This window comes from Sinohyriopsis cumingii, chromosome 3, assembly GCF_028554795.1.
Source record: "Sinohyriopsis cumingii isolate HCF-2022 chromosome 3, ASM2855479v2, whole genome shotgun sequence".
NCBI classification, from domain to species: domain Eukaryota; kingdom Metazoa; phylum Mollusca; class Bivalvia; order Unionida; family Unionidae; genus Sinohyriopsis; species Sinohyriopsis cumingii.
This window is the reverse complement of record NC_142963.1, coordinates 70474891-70489005: the sequence shown is the minus strand read 5'-3', so window position 1 is coordinate 70489005 and position 14115 is coordinate 70474891. Positions and strand designations below refer to the sequence as shown.

The 14115-nt window shown below is 40.4% G+C and overlaps 1 protein-coding gene across 2 annotated transcripts in view; it reads right to left on the bottom strand.

The window, feature by feature from the left end:
* LOC149803073 (integrator complex subunit 15-like) overlaps positions 1–14115 on the bottom strand; it is a 32665-nt gene that overhangs the window by 16515 nt on the left and 2035 nt on the right. For both annotated transcript variants that reach the window (XM_089952646.1, XM_089952645.1), the window contains 2 exons: positions 10944–11151; positions 9406–9615 (listed from right to left, as the gene is read on the bottom strand). In XM_089952646.1, the coding sequence (XP_089808772.1) occupies positions 9406–9615; positions 10944–11141 (408 nt within the window). In that variant the 5' untranslated portion in view covers positions 11142–11151. The remainder of the gene's footprint in view (positions 1–9405; positions 9616–10943; positions 11152–14115) is intronic.

Below are 14115 nucleotides of genomic sequence, written 5' to 3'. Positions count from 1 at the left end.
CCCTGATTGCAAGAAAACATGCTTGCTGCAACATAGAGATAGCAGCATTGAGTGAAACACTCTTGGCCGATGAAGGCCAGCTCACTGAAGGTGTAGCTGGCTACACCGTCTTCTGGAGTGGATGTGGCACTGATGAATGTCGTGAGTATGGAGTTGGATTCACTGTCGAGTTTGGTGAATAAGCTCTCCATCATACCAAAGGGAATTAATGACTAGCTTATAATGCTGAAGCTTCCCTAACATGGAAAAAAGCAAGCCACACTCATTAGGGCTTATGCACCAACCATGACCAACTTGGAGGAAGCCAAAGACAAGTTCTACCAGGAACTAAAAGCTCTGATTGCTTCAGTACCAAAGTCAGACAAGCTGATCATTCTTGGTGATTTTAATGCCAGAGTTGGTGTGGACCACATCTCGTGGGAGGGAGTTATTGGTAGACATGGAATTGGCAACTGCAACAGCAATGAACATCTGCTCTTGAGGATGTGCGCAACATATGATCTCCTGATCATAAACACCATCTTCTGTCTGCCTAGCCATAATAAACCAACTTGGATGCATGTAAGATCTAAGCATTGGCATTAGATTGACTACATCTTAGTCCGTATGAATGACAGGCAGGATGTCCGTGTGATCAAGGCCATGTGTGGTGCTGACTGCTGGACAGACCACAGGCTACTGATTTCCAAGATGAATCTTAAAATTCAACTTCTCAGATGTACACAGGGAATTAAAGTCCCAAAGTGACTCAACATCTCCAGGCTGAAAATCTGCAACACTGAGCAAGCTCTGTCTGAAGCTCTGACAAGCAAGATGGAAACCACAGACTCTGATACCAATGATGCAGAGAAAACTGTGGAGAAATACAGTCCCTGCGCGAGGAGAAGCACCATCTCCATGGTGTGTACGACACTGACCCAAAGTCCACTGCAAAAAAAAGATGACTTCAGCAGTGTCCGCCAAGCTATGCAGAATAAACTGCATGAGATGCAGGACACATGGCTGAACCGAAAGGCTGATGATATTCACATAGCTGCCAACCTTCCAGGCTCACAATTAGTGAAAATAGGGATAAAAAGTCGTGAATTTGGACATGAATTCGTGAAAAATACCATGAAAATAACTCCATCCACTCTGACCACTCCATCCACACCGACCGTCAATACTACACTATATCAAGTTCGAAAAATAAAAATAAAACACTACATATATGCAGAAATATTTATCAAGACATGATACTGTGGCAGACTTGAACTTCTTCAACTGCTTGATCGTAAATTTGTTTTCTAACAGTTCCGATTTCTTGCCTGCTGGTTGATCTTGGGGACTAAAGTTGCTGAAAAATTTTCTGCAGCTAGGGAGGCCCTAAAGTCTGTCTTATTTTTCCTCACTAAAGAAAATACTCTTTCGCTGTCACTGTTGCTGTGAGGAATGCACAGGAGGTGCAGCATTTTTGGTTCTTCCACAGGAAAATTTGGAAGCGATTTTTGAGTCCGGGAACATTTGATGATTTGTCAAAACAAATGTTTAGCATGGTCTCCAGCTGATAAAGGTTAAAAGATAGACTGTGTTCGACAAGAAAACTCACAAATAATGCTTCAGCGTTGGTAGCCTGCAGGTCTTCCGCCAATGGTTTAAAATATTCAAGAGCTGAAATCTGCGAATTCTTAATTTTTCCAACTTCTACGAGTTTTTGCAACCGACATTCTTCCTCACATCTAGCTACCACACATCGTCTCTGCGATGGCACACTGAGTGCAAAAAGCATGAATGAATATCAATGTTTAATGGCAGAATGCACGGCCAATTTTTGATATATTCCAAATTAAACATCACTTTTTGAGTAATACATTTCTTTTTCCTTGGTGGTGAAGACATTTTCAAGATCTTATATGTGATGCTGAACGGTAACTCAAATCAGTGTTTTGACGCATGCGCAGAGCAAATTTCCTGTTAGGCCCCAGTTTCTTTCAAAGGCATTTGTAAAACTACTCTTATACATATAGATTAAAATAGGCTAAAATGCTTGCTACCGGGCAAACTGTACTAATCGGCTGTAGATCTACTAATATCGTGACCAGCAGTACCGGACCGTTTCGGCAACTGCGAATATCACGACTAGCGCTTAACGGGAAATCGGTTATTTTATTAAAGATTTAAAATAATTGAGGATTGGAAAATTCGTGAATTTTTGGCTTACGGCGTGAATCCGTGAATCGCTGAAAAAGTCGTGAAATTCACACCAAATTCGTGAGGGTTGGCAGCTATGTATTCAGTCCTTTGCCGACACATAACAAGAAGAATTTCTATTATGCTCTTCATGATGTTTAAGTTCCAATGGCAGCATTCTCATAATCAAGAAGAAGATACTGGATCGCTGGGCAGAACACTCTGAAGGTGTCCTCAATAGACTCTCTTCCATCAACGAAGCGATCAACCGTCTACCCCAGGTGAAAATCAATGAGAGATTGGCTGACCCTCCAATAGTGCTCGAAACTCATAAGGCCTTTGAGCTCCTGTCTAGTGGGAAACCTCCAAGAACAGATTCCATCCCAGCTGAAATCTGCAAGTCCGGTGAGCCTAAGCCAGTGGAAAGACTAACAGAGATGTTCTGTGTGATGTAGAAGCAGAAATGCATACTCCAGGAATTCAAAGATGCATCCATCATCCACATTTACAAACGCAAAGGCAATTGCCAATCCTACGACAACCATAGAGGAATCTCTCTACTTTGCATTGGGGACAAGGTCCTCGCTAGGCTACTGCTGAACAGACTCACACAACACCTTGATCATGGCCTACTGCCAGAAAGTCAATGTGGCTTTAGAAAGGAGACAGGCACCATCGTCATGATCTTTGCTGCCAGGCAGATGCAAGAAAAGTGTCTTGAACAAAATGTCCAGCTATACACCACCTTCGTGGACCTGACTAAGGCATTCAAAACTCTCATCCAGGAAGGCCATTGCCAGAGTCCAGTACCAGGGTAACTATTCCGAACCCTTTGCAGTTAAGAATGATGTGAAACAAGAATGCGTCTTAGCTCCCACTCTCTTCAACCTGATGTTCTCCACAATGCTGATGGATGCTTTCAAGGACAGTGATGTGGGAGTAGGTCTCCAATACCGTCTGGATGGGAAGTTATTCAACCTGAGAAGGCTTAAAGCCAAAACCAAAGTCTAAGCTGAGAACATATGTGACATATTTGCAGCTGACTGTGCCCTTAACTCCAGCATGGAGGCAGGCATGCAACAGAGCATGGAACTTTTTTCCACAGCATGCACCAACTTCAGACTCCCACTCTAACAGCAAGTCCGAGGTTTTGCATCAGCCAGCTCCTGGAGAAGATTATCTGGAACCATCCATCACTGTCAATGGCCAAAAGCTCAATAATGTAGACAGGTTCACATACCTCAGCAGCACCCAATCACAAACAGTCCACATAAACGATGAGGTCAACACCAGGATTGCCAAAGCCAGTGTAGCATTGGGCAGACTCAGCTCAAATGTCTGTGATAGGAGAGGCATCAAGCTTGCCACCAAACTCAAAGTCTATGTACCGGTTATTATCCCCACCCTCCTCTATGCTTGCGAGACCTGGACTGTGTATAACCGCTATGTTAAAAAACTGAACCATTTCTATATGAGCTCCCTGAGAAAAATACGGAAAACCAGATGGCATGACAAGGTACCAAACACAGAGGTGCTCATTCGGGCTGGCATGAAAAGCATCCACATCATGCTGTGCAAAGCACAACTCCAATGGGCTGGTCATGTTGTCTGCATGCTGGTAGAATGCCTACCTAAGAAGGTCTTCTATGGAAAGCTACAGCAAGGCAAGAGATCTCACGGTGGTCAAAAAAAGAGGTACAAGGACAGCCTCAAGGCCTCCTGAAGATCTTAGGCATTGATCCTGACAGCTGAGAGAGTGTCGCTGCTAATCGATCTGCTTGGCACAGTCAAGTCAATGCCGGTGTGGCAGCTTTTGAACAGCAAAGACTGGTGGATGCAGCTGAGAAACGTGATCTGCACAAATCCAGGAAAAGCAGTTTTCCAACTCACAATCAGCAACCCTGTACATCCATGTCCCCACTGCAACAGACTCATCCAGGCCAGGAGCAGACTAATCACCCATCTCTGGACCCACCCCCAGTGAATCGATCACATTGAATGGTCCTCATTGACACAGATGGACGAACATCATCATCATCAGAAATATTACATTGTATAGTTACTGCTGACCCTGTTTCATGTCATATGACCCAAATACATGGTGCAATTACCAAAATGGGTAATAAACTAATAACCGTTAAGTTATTCATTGCTGACACTAAGATGTTAAAGCTCAAATGATAATCATTCAAAAAATTAATATAAGTTCCTTATCACTGTCACTTACATTTTAAAGACTCTGATGAGATTTCCCCAAATACAAATTGCAAGCTGCATTGCCCGAGACACATAAATGGTAAGATTGATGAAATGGTGATCAATCAGAATCATAATAAACCTGCTTCCATATTATGGCACATTGTCGCATTGCTCCATTTGACCTCCACAAATAATAAAGGTTTTGAAGGACATGCTATTTCTTCCTTGGAAAAAGAATGCCTTCCTTGAAATTGCCTTTAAAAATCCTGGACTTAAAATTTGTTATCAAAATTATTATACCTTGTTAAATTTGAAGTTGTGGCTGATTTTATAAAACCTCCTAATTATCCAGTAATTTATTAGGGTTGTTCCATTTAAACATACATGGTACCCAGGGAAGGCAGTTTTTAAAAAAATATATGACAGGGTACTATGATTTCACGGAGTTCATATTAAAATGAAAAGAAAATTCTATATTGCTATGGGTGAGTGTCTTCCCCATGTCCCAGGTAAGTTTTACTGGAACAGCCCTTACTACAAATGCAATGAGCTCAAATACAATGAAATACTTACACGAGTACTCTGTAGCTCTCTCTCTCTCTCTCTCTCTCACACACACACAAACTCACACACATAATTTGGTCATCATCAATAGATCTGATAGCTCTAACATATAGTCGTCTTCCATTGACATGAAGTAGAAATGGATGTCGGCCGCCATCTGAGGCACTAAGCAGACCTAGGATAGTGCTGCTTACCTCCGTAGCATGAGAAAGAAAAGATGCCCCCAAAAAGCCTGAGGCTGACAGACCCCAGAGAAGAACTGCCCTCATTGCAAGAAAACTTGCTCGCTGCAACATAGAGATAGCAGCATTGAGTGAAACATGCTTGGCCGATGAGGGCCAACTGACTGAAGGTGGAGCTGGCTACACCTTTTTCTGGAGTGGATGTGGCACCGATGAATGTCGTGAGTCTGGAGTTGGATTCACTGTCAAGTCGAGTTTGGTGAATAAGCTCTCCATCATACCAAAGGGAATTAATGACTAGCTTATAATGCTGAAGCTTCCCTAACATGGGAAAAAGCAAGCCACACTCATTAGGGCTTATGCACCAACCATGACCAACTTGGAGGAAGCCAAAGACATGTTCTACCTGAAACTAAAAGCTCTGATTGCTTCAGTACCAAAGTCAGACAAGCTGATCATTCTTGGTGATTTTAATGCCAGAGTTGGTGCAGACCACATCTCGTGGGAAGGAATTACTGGAAGACATAGAATTGTTAACTACAACAGCGATGGATATCTGCTCTTGAGGATGTGCGCAACATATGATCTCCTGATCACAAACACCATCTTCCGTCTGCCTAACTGTAATAAAACAACTTGGATGCACCCACAGTCTAAACATTGGCATCAGACTGACTACATCTTAGACCGTAGGAATGACAGGCAGGATGTCTGTGTGATCAAGGCCATGTGTTGGTGCTGACTGCTGGACTGACCACAGGCTACTGATTTCCAAGATGAATCTTAGAATTCAACCTCTCAGATGTCCACAGGGAATTAAAGTCCCAAAGTGGCTCAATGTCTCCAGGCTGAAAGTCTGCAACACTGAGCAAGCTCTGTCTGAAGCTCTAACAAGCCAGCTAGAAACCACAGACTCTGATACCAATGACGCAAAGAAATGCTGGGTGGCCTTCAAACATCTGGTGTACTCTACTGCATCTGAAACCCTTGGCATCACTGCATGAAAGCACCCAGACTGGTTTGACGAAAACTGTGGAGAAATACAGTCCCTGCGAGAGAAGAAGCATCATCTCCATTGTGTGTACAACATTGGCCCAAAGCTCACTGTAAAAAAATATGACTTCAGCAGTGTCCGCCAAGCTGTGCAGAATAAAATGCATGAGATGCAGGTCACATGGCTGAACCGAAAGGCTGATGATATTCAGTCCTTTGCTGACAGACACAACATGAAGAATTTCTATCATGCTCGTCGTGATGTTTATGGCCCAGGAACATTAGGCACAGCCCCACTCTCATAATCGAGAAGATACTGGATCACTGGGCAAAACACTTTGAAGGTGTCCTCAATAGACCGTCTTCCATCAACGAAGTGATCAACTGTCTACCCCAGGTGGAGATCAATGAGAGATTGGCTGACCCTCCAATAGTGCTCGAAACTCATAAGGCCTTTGAGCTCCTGTCTGGTGGGAAAGCTCCAAGAGCAGAGTCCATCCCAGCTGAGATCTGCAAGTCTGGTGGGCCAAAGCTAGTGGAAAGACAGAGATGTTCTGTGGGATGTGGAAGCAGAAACGCATACTCCAGGAATTTAAAGATGCATCCATCATCCACATTTACAAATGCAAAGGCAATTGCCAATCCTACGACAACCATAGAGGAATCTCTCTACTTTGCATCGGGGGCAAGGTCCTCGCTAGGCTACTGCTGAACAGACTCACACAACACCTTGATCATGGCCTACTGCCAGAAAGTCAATGTGGCTTCAGAAAGGAGACAGGCACCATCGACATGATCTTTGCTGCCAGGCAGATGCAAGAAAAGTGTCTTGAACAAAATTGTCCAGCTATACACCACCTTCGTGGACCTGACTAAGGCATTCAAAACTCTCATCCAGGAAGGCCTTTGGAAGATCATGGCCAAATTTGGATGTCCAGAAGTCTTCACTGAAAATGGTGAGGCATTTTCATGATGGCATGCTTGCCAGAGTCCAGGACCACAGTAACTATTCTGAACCCTTTGCAGTTAAGAATGATGTGAAACAAGGATGTGTCTTAGCTCCCACTCTCTTCAACCTCATGTTCTCCGCAATGTTGATGGATGCTTTCAAGGTCAGTGAGTAGGTCTCCAATACCGTCTGGATGGGAAGTTATTCAACCCGAAGAGGCCTCAAGCCAAAACCAAAGTCTAAACTGAGAACATTCGTGACCTCCTATTTGCAGATGACTGCCCTCAACTCCAGCATGGACCTTTTTTCCACAGCATGCACCAACTTCAGATTCCCTGTCTTTAACACCAAGACTGAGTTTCTTCATCAGCCAGCTCCTGAAGAAGATTATCTGGAACCATCCATCACTGTCAATGGCCAAAAGCTCAATAATGTAGACAGGTTCACATACCTCGGCAGCACCCAATCACAAACAGTCCACATAAACGATGAGGTCAACACAGGATTGCCAAAGCCAGTGTAGCATTGGGCAGACTCAGCTCAAATGTATAGGATAGGAGAGGCATCAAGCTTGCCACCAAACTCAAAGTCTATGCACCAAATGTTATCCCCACCCTCCTCTATGCCTGCGAGACCTGGACTGTGTATAGCTGCTATGTTAAAAACTGTGCAAGTCACAACTCCAATGGGCTGGCCATGTTGTCTGCATGCTGGTAGAATGCCTACCTAAGAAGGTCTTCTATGGAAAGCTACAGCAAGGCAAGAGACCTCATGGTGGTCAAAAAAAGAGGTACTGTACAAGGACACCCTCAAGGCCTCACTGAAGATCTTAGGCATTGATCCTGACATCTGGGAGAGTGTTGCTGCTAATCGATCTGCTTGGCGCAGTCAAGTCAATGCCAGTGTGGCAGCTTTTGAGCAGCAAAGACTGGTGGATGCAGCTGAGAAATGTGATCTGCACAAATCCAGGAAAAGCAGTTCCCCAACTCACAGTCAGCAACTTGTACATCCATGTCCCCACTGCAACAGACTCATCTGGGCCAGGATCAGACTGATCACCCATCTCTGAACCCACCCCCAGTGAATCGATCACATTGAATGGTCCTCACTAACACCGACTGACGAACATCACCATCATCAGAAATATTACATTGTATACTTTCTGCTGACCCTGTTTTAAGTCATATTACCCAAATACATGGTGCAATTACCAAAATGGGTAATAAACTAATAACCGCTAAGTTACTTATCGCTGACACTAAGATGCTAAAGCTCAGATGATAATCATTTAAAAAAATTAATATAAGTTCCTTATCACTGTCACTTACATTTTAAAGACTCTGATGAGATTTCCCCAAATACAAATTTCTAGCTGCATTGCCCGAGACACAAAAATGGTAAGATTGATGAAATGGTGATCAATCAGAATCATAATAAACCTGCTTCCATATTATGGCACATTGTCGCATTGCTCCACTTGACCTCTACAAATAATAAAGGTTTTATAGGACATGCTATTTCCTCGTTGGAAACAGAATGCCTTCCTTGCAATTGCCTTTAAAAATCCTGGACTTAAAATTTGTTATCAAAATTATTAAACCTTGTTAAATTTGAAGTTGTGGCTGATTTTATAAAACCTCCTAATTATCCAGTAATTTATTAGGGTGTGTTCCATTTAAACATACATGTTACCCAGGGAAGGCAGTTTTTTTTAAATATATGACATGGTACTACAATTTCATGGAGTTCATATTAAAATGATAAGAAAATTCTATATTGCTATGGGTGAGTACCCCACATTAAGTGTGTCTTCCCCATGTCCCAGGTATGTTTTACTGGAACAGCCCTTACTACAAATGCAATGAGCTCAGATACAATGAAATACTTACACAAGTACTCTGTAGCTCTCTCTCTCTCACACACACACACATACACATAATTTGGTCATCATCAATAGATCTGACAGCTTTAACAAGGCAACAAATTAAGTGCCAGATGCACACCTCATGTGCCAGAGAAACTAATTTATTCAAGTCTTACTTCTGATGGGCCAATTGTGCTCAAATTTTACATAATATCTCCACTGATTGAGTGTGTATTTAACCTGGATTTTCCTTTCAATACAAAATCCTGATGCTGATGCCACTTGCAGAAAAGTGACTCCTATCTCTGTCTTTCTGTTAATACAGGTCAAATACAAGACTGTCACAGGCAGTAGGGCTGGTACAGCCATAACTGTATTAGTTCTTTAATTGCATACCCGGGAAAAATTATTTTCTCATCAGTCCTGGGATACTTTGTTTATAACCTAACTTATTAACAGTTTTATAATCACCCAACAAAACCAACCTGCATCCACAGTGCAGCACAGCCCAGTACTGCTCCACAGCCAACTGATATTGCAAGGGACACAAGCTTTGTCAGAAGGCCAGTTTTGTGAGAATCCACTTGCCCACCAAATATGACCGAAAAAATGCTGTAACAAAACATCTCTGGGGCATCTTGAAGACATGAACACAACAGTTCCAGTAGCTGCAGCTCTTGTACTGCAGTCAGATTCTGAAAATGAAAAACATGTGCCACATCCAGTTTAGACCATTCTAATCTCATGCTCATATCGGCTTGTACAAGTAGCTGCATGTGTCACAAAATATGCTACATATTTCAATCAGAATTTACTTTCCAACTCTTCTGGAACTAACATTTACAATTGTAAGATTATTTTATTTATTTATTAGCTGCATAACGTGATGCTTTGGAAGATTAAATTTTAAACAAAAGGCCTTGGCCAATCAAACCCAAACTCTCCATTCATTACTGTAAGCCTAATTCCACCCAACCTTTCTTTTACTATAATATATCTTGGCCCCAAGGTACATATGGGTATTGAGTCACAGAATGAATTGTTTTTACACCACAGTACAATACCCCAAGTATCAACTGAATCCATCAAGGGAAGAAGAAAAAAAATCAAATGAAAACCTTGGATCAATTATTACAAATGTAAATCTTCTATGTTAATTGGTTGATTAAAAATGTGCTGTATTAGGAATTGTCTTTCTTTTATAGTACAACATTCCAAGTAGAACAGAATTTATCAATGTGTTAAGGAAATGTAAACAAATCAACAATATTAATCAAAACATATTCACAAATTTTCATTTACTGTGATACTGGCCTCAAGGTCAAAGGGTCAGATGAGTGTGTTGCAGTATCAACAATCTGGTCAAAAATGAGACTTGTCAAGATTGAACTCAATCCATCAAAAGGTTAAGAGAATATAAACAAATTAATTACGTTAATCAAAACCAAAACCTTAGAACAAATCATCTATGTATGTATGCAACTTTGAGCCCAAGACCAAAAGTGCAAGTGAGTGTGCTACACAATTAATTGTCTTCATAATAAAAACTCCAATGGTTTAGAAAATATAAATAAATCAAAAACTGAACTATAACTTGGGGACACAAATCTTCTATGTGTACTCGACTCCAAGGCCAAGAGGTAAAGCGAATTTGTGCCAAAATTAATTATCTTTGCTCGATACTGAAACCTCCTATGAATGAACAGTAACCATTGAAGATTCAAGAAATAAAATCAAATGAATGACTTCAACCAAAACCATAACACCAATCTTTTGTCTTTGACCTTGACCCCAAGATAACAGGGGTGAGTGGGTGAGCAGCAGAGTGAATACGTTTTCCTTGAAAGTGATAAATCCAAGGTAAGATGAGAATCAATCAGGGGTCAGAAAATATCAGCTTTTACTAAAATCTCAACAAAATTGTTACAAATGAATAAATTATCAGAACGGCAAAAAGATGAGCATCTAGGACAAAAAAATGCAAGATCTGGAACCTGGCACTATCAACACAGTTACCACTTACCCTTTGTCCTGGTCTTTTTTTGGACAGATTAAGGATGTAATCTTGCACCACCTCATCAGCCAGGTTTTCTGTCCCCCCTCCCAGTCCAGGTATTCCTCCCCCGGTATCAGCATAACACCTGACCAGGTGGTCCAGGGCTGCCCTAGTACTCTGAGGGAACTCTAGATGTCTCAAACGCTCTTTTATATTTCCAGACATGCTCCTGGAACTAAATGTTTGAAAGTTACCAATGATATAATTGTATGCATAGGACTTAAATTGTTTTTCAGAAAAAAATCATCCCGCTAAGTAGCATTAAAAAATATCCTTGCTCTTTTGTTTTAGAAACAAAAGAAACAATATCCTCTATAATCGCTTGGGGGAGGGGGGAACTGATCTTGAGGTGAACAAAAAAATATATATATATCTCAGTTGAAAATGGAAAATCCAAGCCCCTCCCCCACCCCATATATGGTTGGTCCCTGAATGCAAAATTGAAACTTTGAAATGGTTTGTCAAAAATGGAGAACTATTTCAGTCCACGTGTTGATGTGGTTCATACACTGACTAAAATAAACGTGTGAACTTTTGAAATAATCTCATAAACTAGATTTCAGTTTGTGAGGGTCACAAATCACAATTCAAAACCAATATTATAATAAAAGAACTGAGTACAGTTAAATCATTCCGTGCGGACACTTGTAAATACTGGATACTTGTGAAACTGGGACAGTAATAAAGTCCAGAATATGTTCCTACTCATTCTCATGTATAATTAATGTTTTCAAAAAAGAAATAGCAACACCTACAAATTAAGAAATGCAGACAAAACCTCAGTCCTAACTGACAGTAATCTGACCCAGAAACTTCAGACAACTTGCCTGACTTGACCAGGTGGATGCATCCACATTTCAATTATTAATGCATTAAATAAAGCAAAGTTCATATCCCTCAACATCCCCGTCTCCCTTAACCATGTCCCTCAAAATGGAGTATAATCCTGTTATGTGCATATGATAAAAAAAGAAAAGGTATATATGCTAATTAACTTAAATGAATTTAATCGATTTCTTCATGTGTGTTCAGTCAGTCTGTCATATATCGGTGCAAAACTCCCATTTGATCAAGGCATCCTTGTTGATGAGTATATCAATGATGTTACTAATCCGTTAATTGTAGAAATAAATGACTGGTACTGAGACTGCATCAGAAACTCTTACTACATAAAGTCATTATGGTTGGCATTACAATTATCAGTGTACTGGGAGCATAAGTGTGTTTTTTTTTAAAAGACCAAGCAAATATAAGTTGTCACCATTCGTATGCCTCAACAAAACAAGAAAGAGAATGGAAAAATAACAAAACAGCTGTTGCAGGCTATAAAAGAAATTGTTATTAAACATCTTTTCATGGTTAAAAGGTCATTTCTGGGAAGTAATCTAAAACAGGACTGTTTGGAACTGGGGAGACCCATGCTGGCAACATCCTCAACTTGAAATTAGTCAAGTTGCCCGAGTTGTTTACTGTGGTAAACAGACAGAGAGTCAAAGGACAAAAGGTCACAGACAAAAAGTCACAAATACACATAGGACAGAAAGTTCCAATCAGAATTAGCACTGTAATGTTGGATATATATTTGCTATAGAAGACAGCTGCAGCTGAAACCATCTTCATGGACAATGCCTAACAGAGATATACCATTAGAGTCCTGTTCAGAAATGGCTTTATTAATGTTTTTAGTTTACTCCAGAAAAAGTCATACACAACATATGAGAGCTTTTCCAGGGTATCAGTGACATGTGCAGTAACTTAGGACTAAACTTCAATGTTACTGAAGTAATCACTAACTTTGAGTACAGTGTATTGAGAGCAGAATATGTCGTCTTTAAATATCATGTGGAATACCAAGGCTGCTTCAACCACAAACAACACAGCACAAGATATAGGATCTTGGACTAACCAACCATTACATAAATATTAAAATCATACTGCTGATACCGTGTCCATTATGTTACTATTTCAACCACAACTTACAGTTTTAAGCTGTATCATTGCGAAATTCAAAGTTTACATCCTGTGACTTTAAGTCCGACATCTCTCATGATAGTGAAAATTCAAATTGTGTCTTTTTGTCCAGTGACTTTTTGTCTTGTATTCTAGATTTAAGGACACAGGTTGAATGCTGTTGGTGTCCATGATCTTAATTCTCAGCCTTCACTGTACCACATATCCTGTGGTCAGTGGCAGAGCTTGATTGACTTGGGCAGCACACTCCTCCATTTCCTCCCCTCCAAACCCTATATATAAATATATAGGTATCCGCTGATGTATGCAAATAGTACATATTATTGGAATTGCCACTAAACAATAATCAATTTCTTCTACTTCTTTCAAGTAAATTAGAAACAGTGCAACCTCCCTAATGTTTTTAAAGAAAGGTTAAATAAATTCTGGTCAGGTTATTCATGTTCATCTAAATTTAATGTCATTTGCTATCAATCAGCAAGTGGAAAGATGATTTTGTCTTACGAGATCAGACTGGGAAAACACAATGTAACAGAGCCAACTGAAACTTAAATGCTTAAAAAAGGACATTTTCAACAATCGACCCTCAAATATCTATGAAACGGTCCTCTAAAATATCTACTGGTGTGAGTACTTTTCAGCAAGATGTCCTACTCATGGTTTACTATCCAAGAGCTGATATTTGGTGAGATGTATTTTGGCAAATAGTCCAGCAATGTAAAATGTGGACCCTGATATTTTTAACTAAGAGAGGTTGACCTGTCCTAGTACATAAATATCAGGGTCCATGTCTTACAATGTTAGACTGACTGTAGGACTAATTGGCAAGATGTTGTATACCCAATCCCTGGAAAATGGTCCAAGTTCAGAACAAAATTATGAAATGAAAAAAGTTTAGGAAAATTTGCACCTTTTGAAAGTTTTCTGATAGACATATTCAGCCTTTCAACAGGAAAAATTTACCCCCAAATATCAAAAATAAAATCTATGGGAACAAGGCACACATTGTTCATTGTCTGGTTATCAATGTTATACATTAAGTTATATTTTTTTATAATCTCAATAATAATTTGTATTTCTCTTTAAATCATTGGAAGAAAAGTATCAATGTATTAATTGATTTTAACTTTCTGATACGGTTAAACTATGCCAAAAGTGACATGAACAG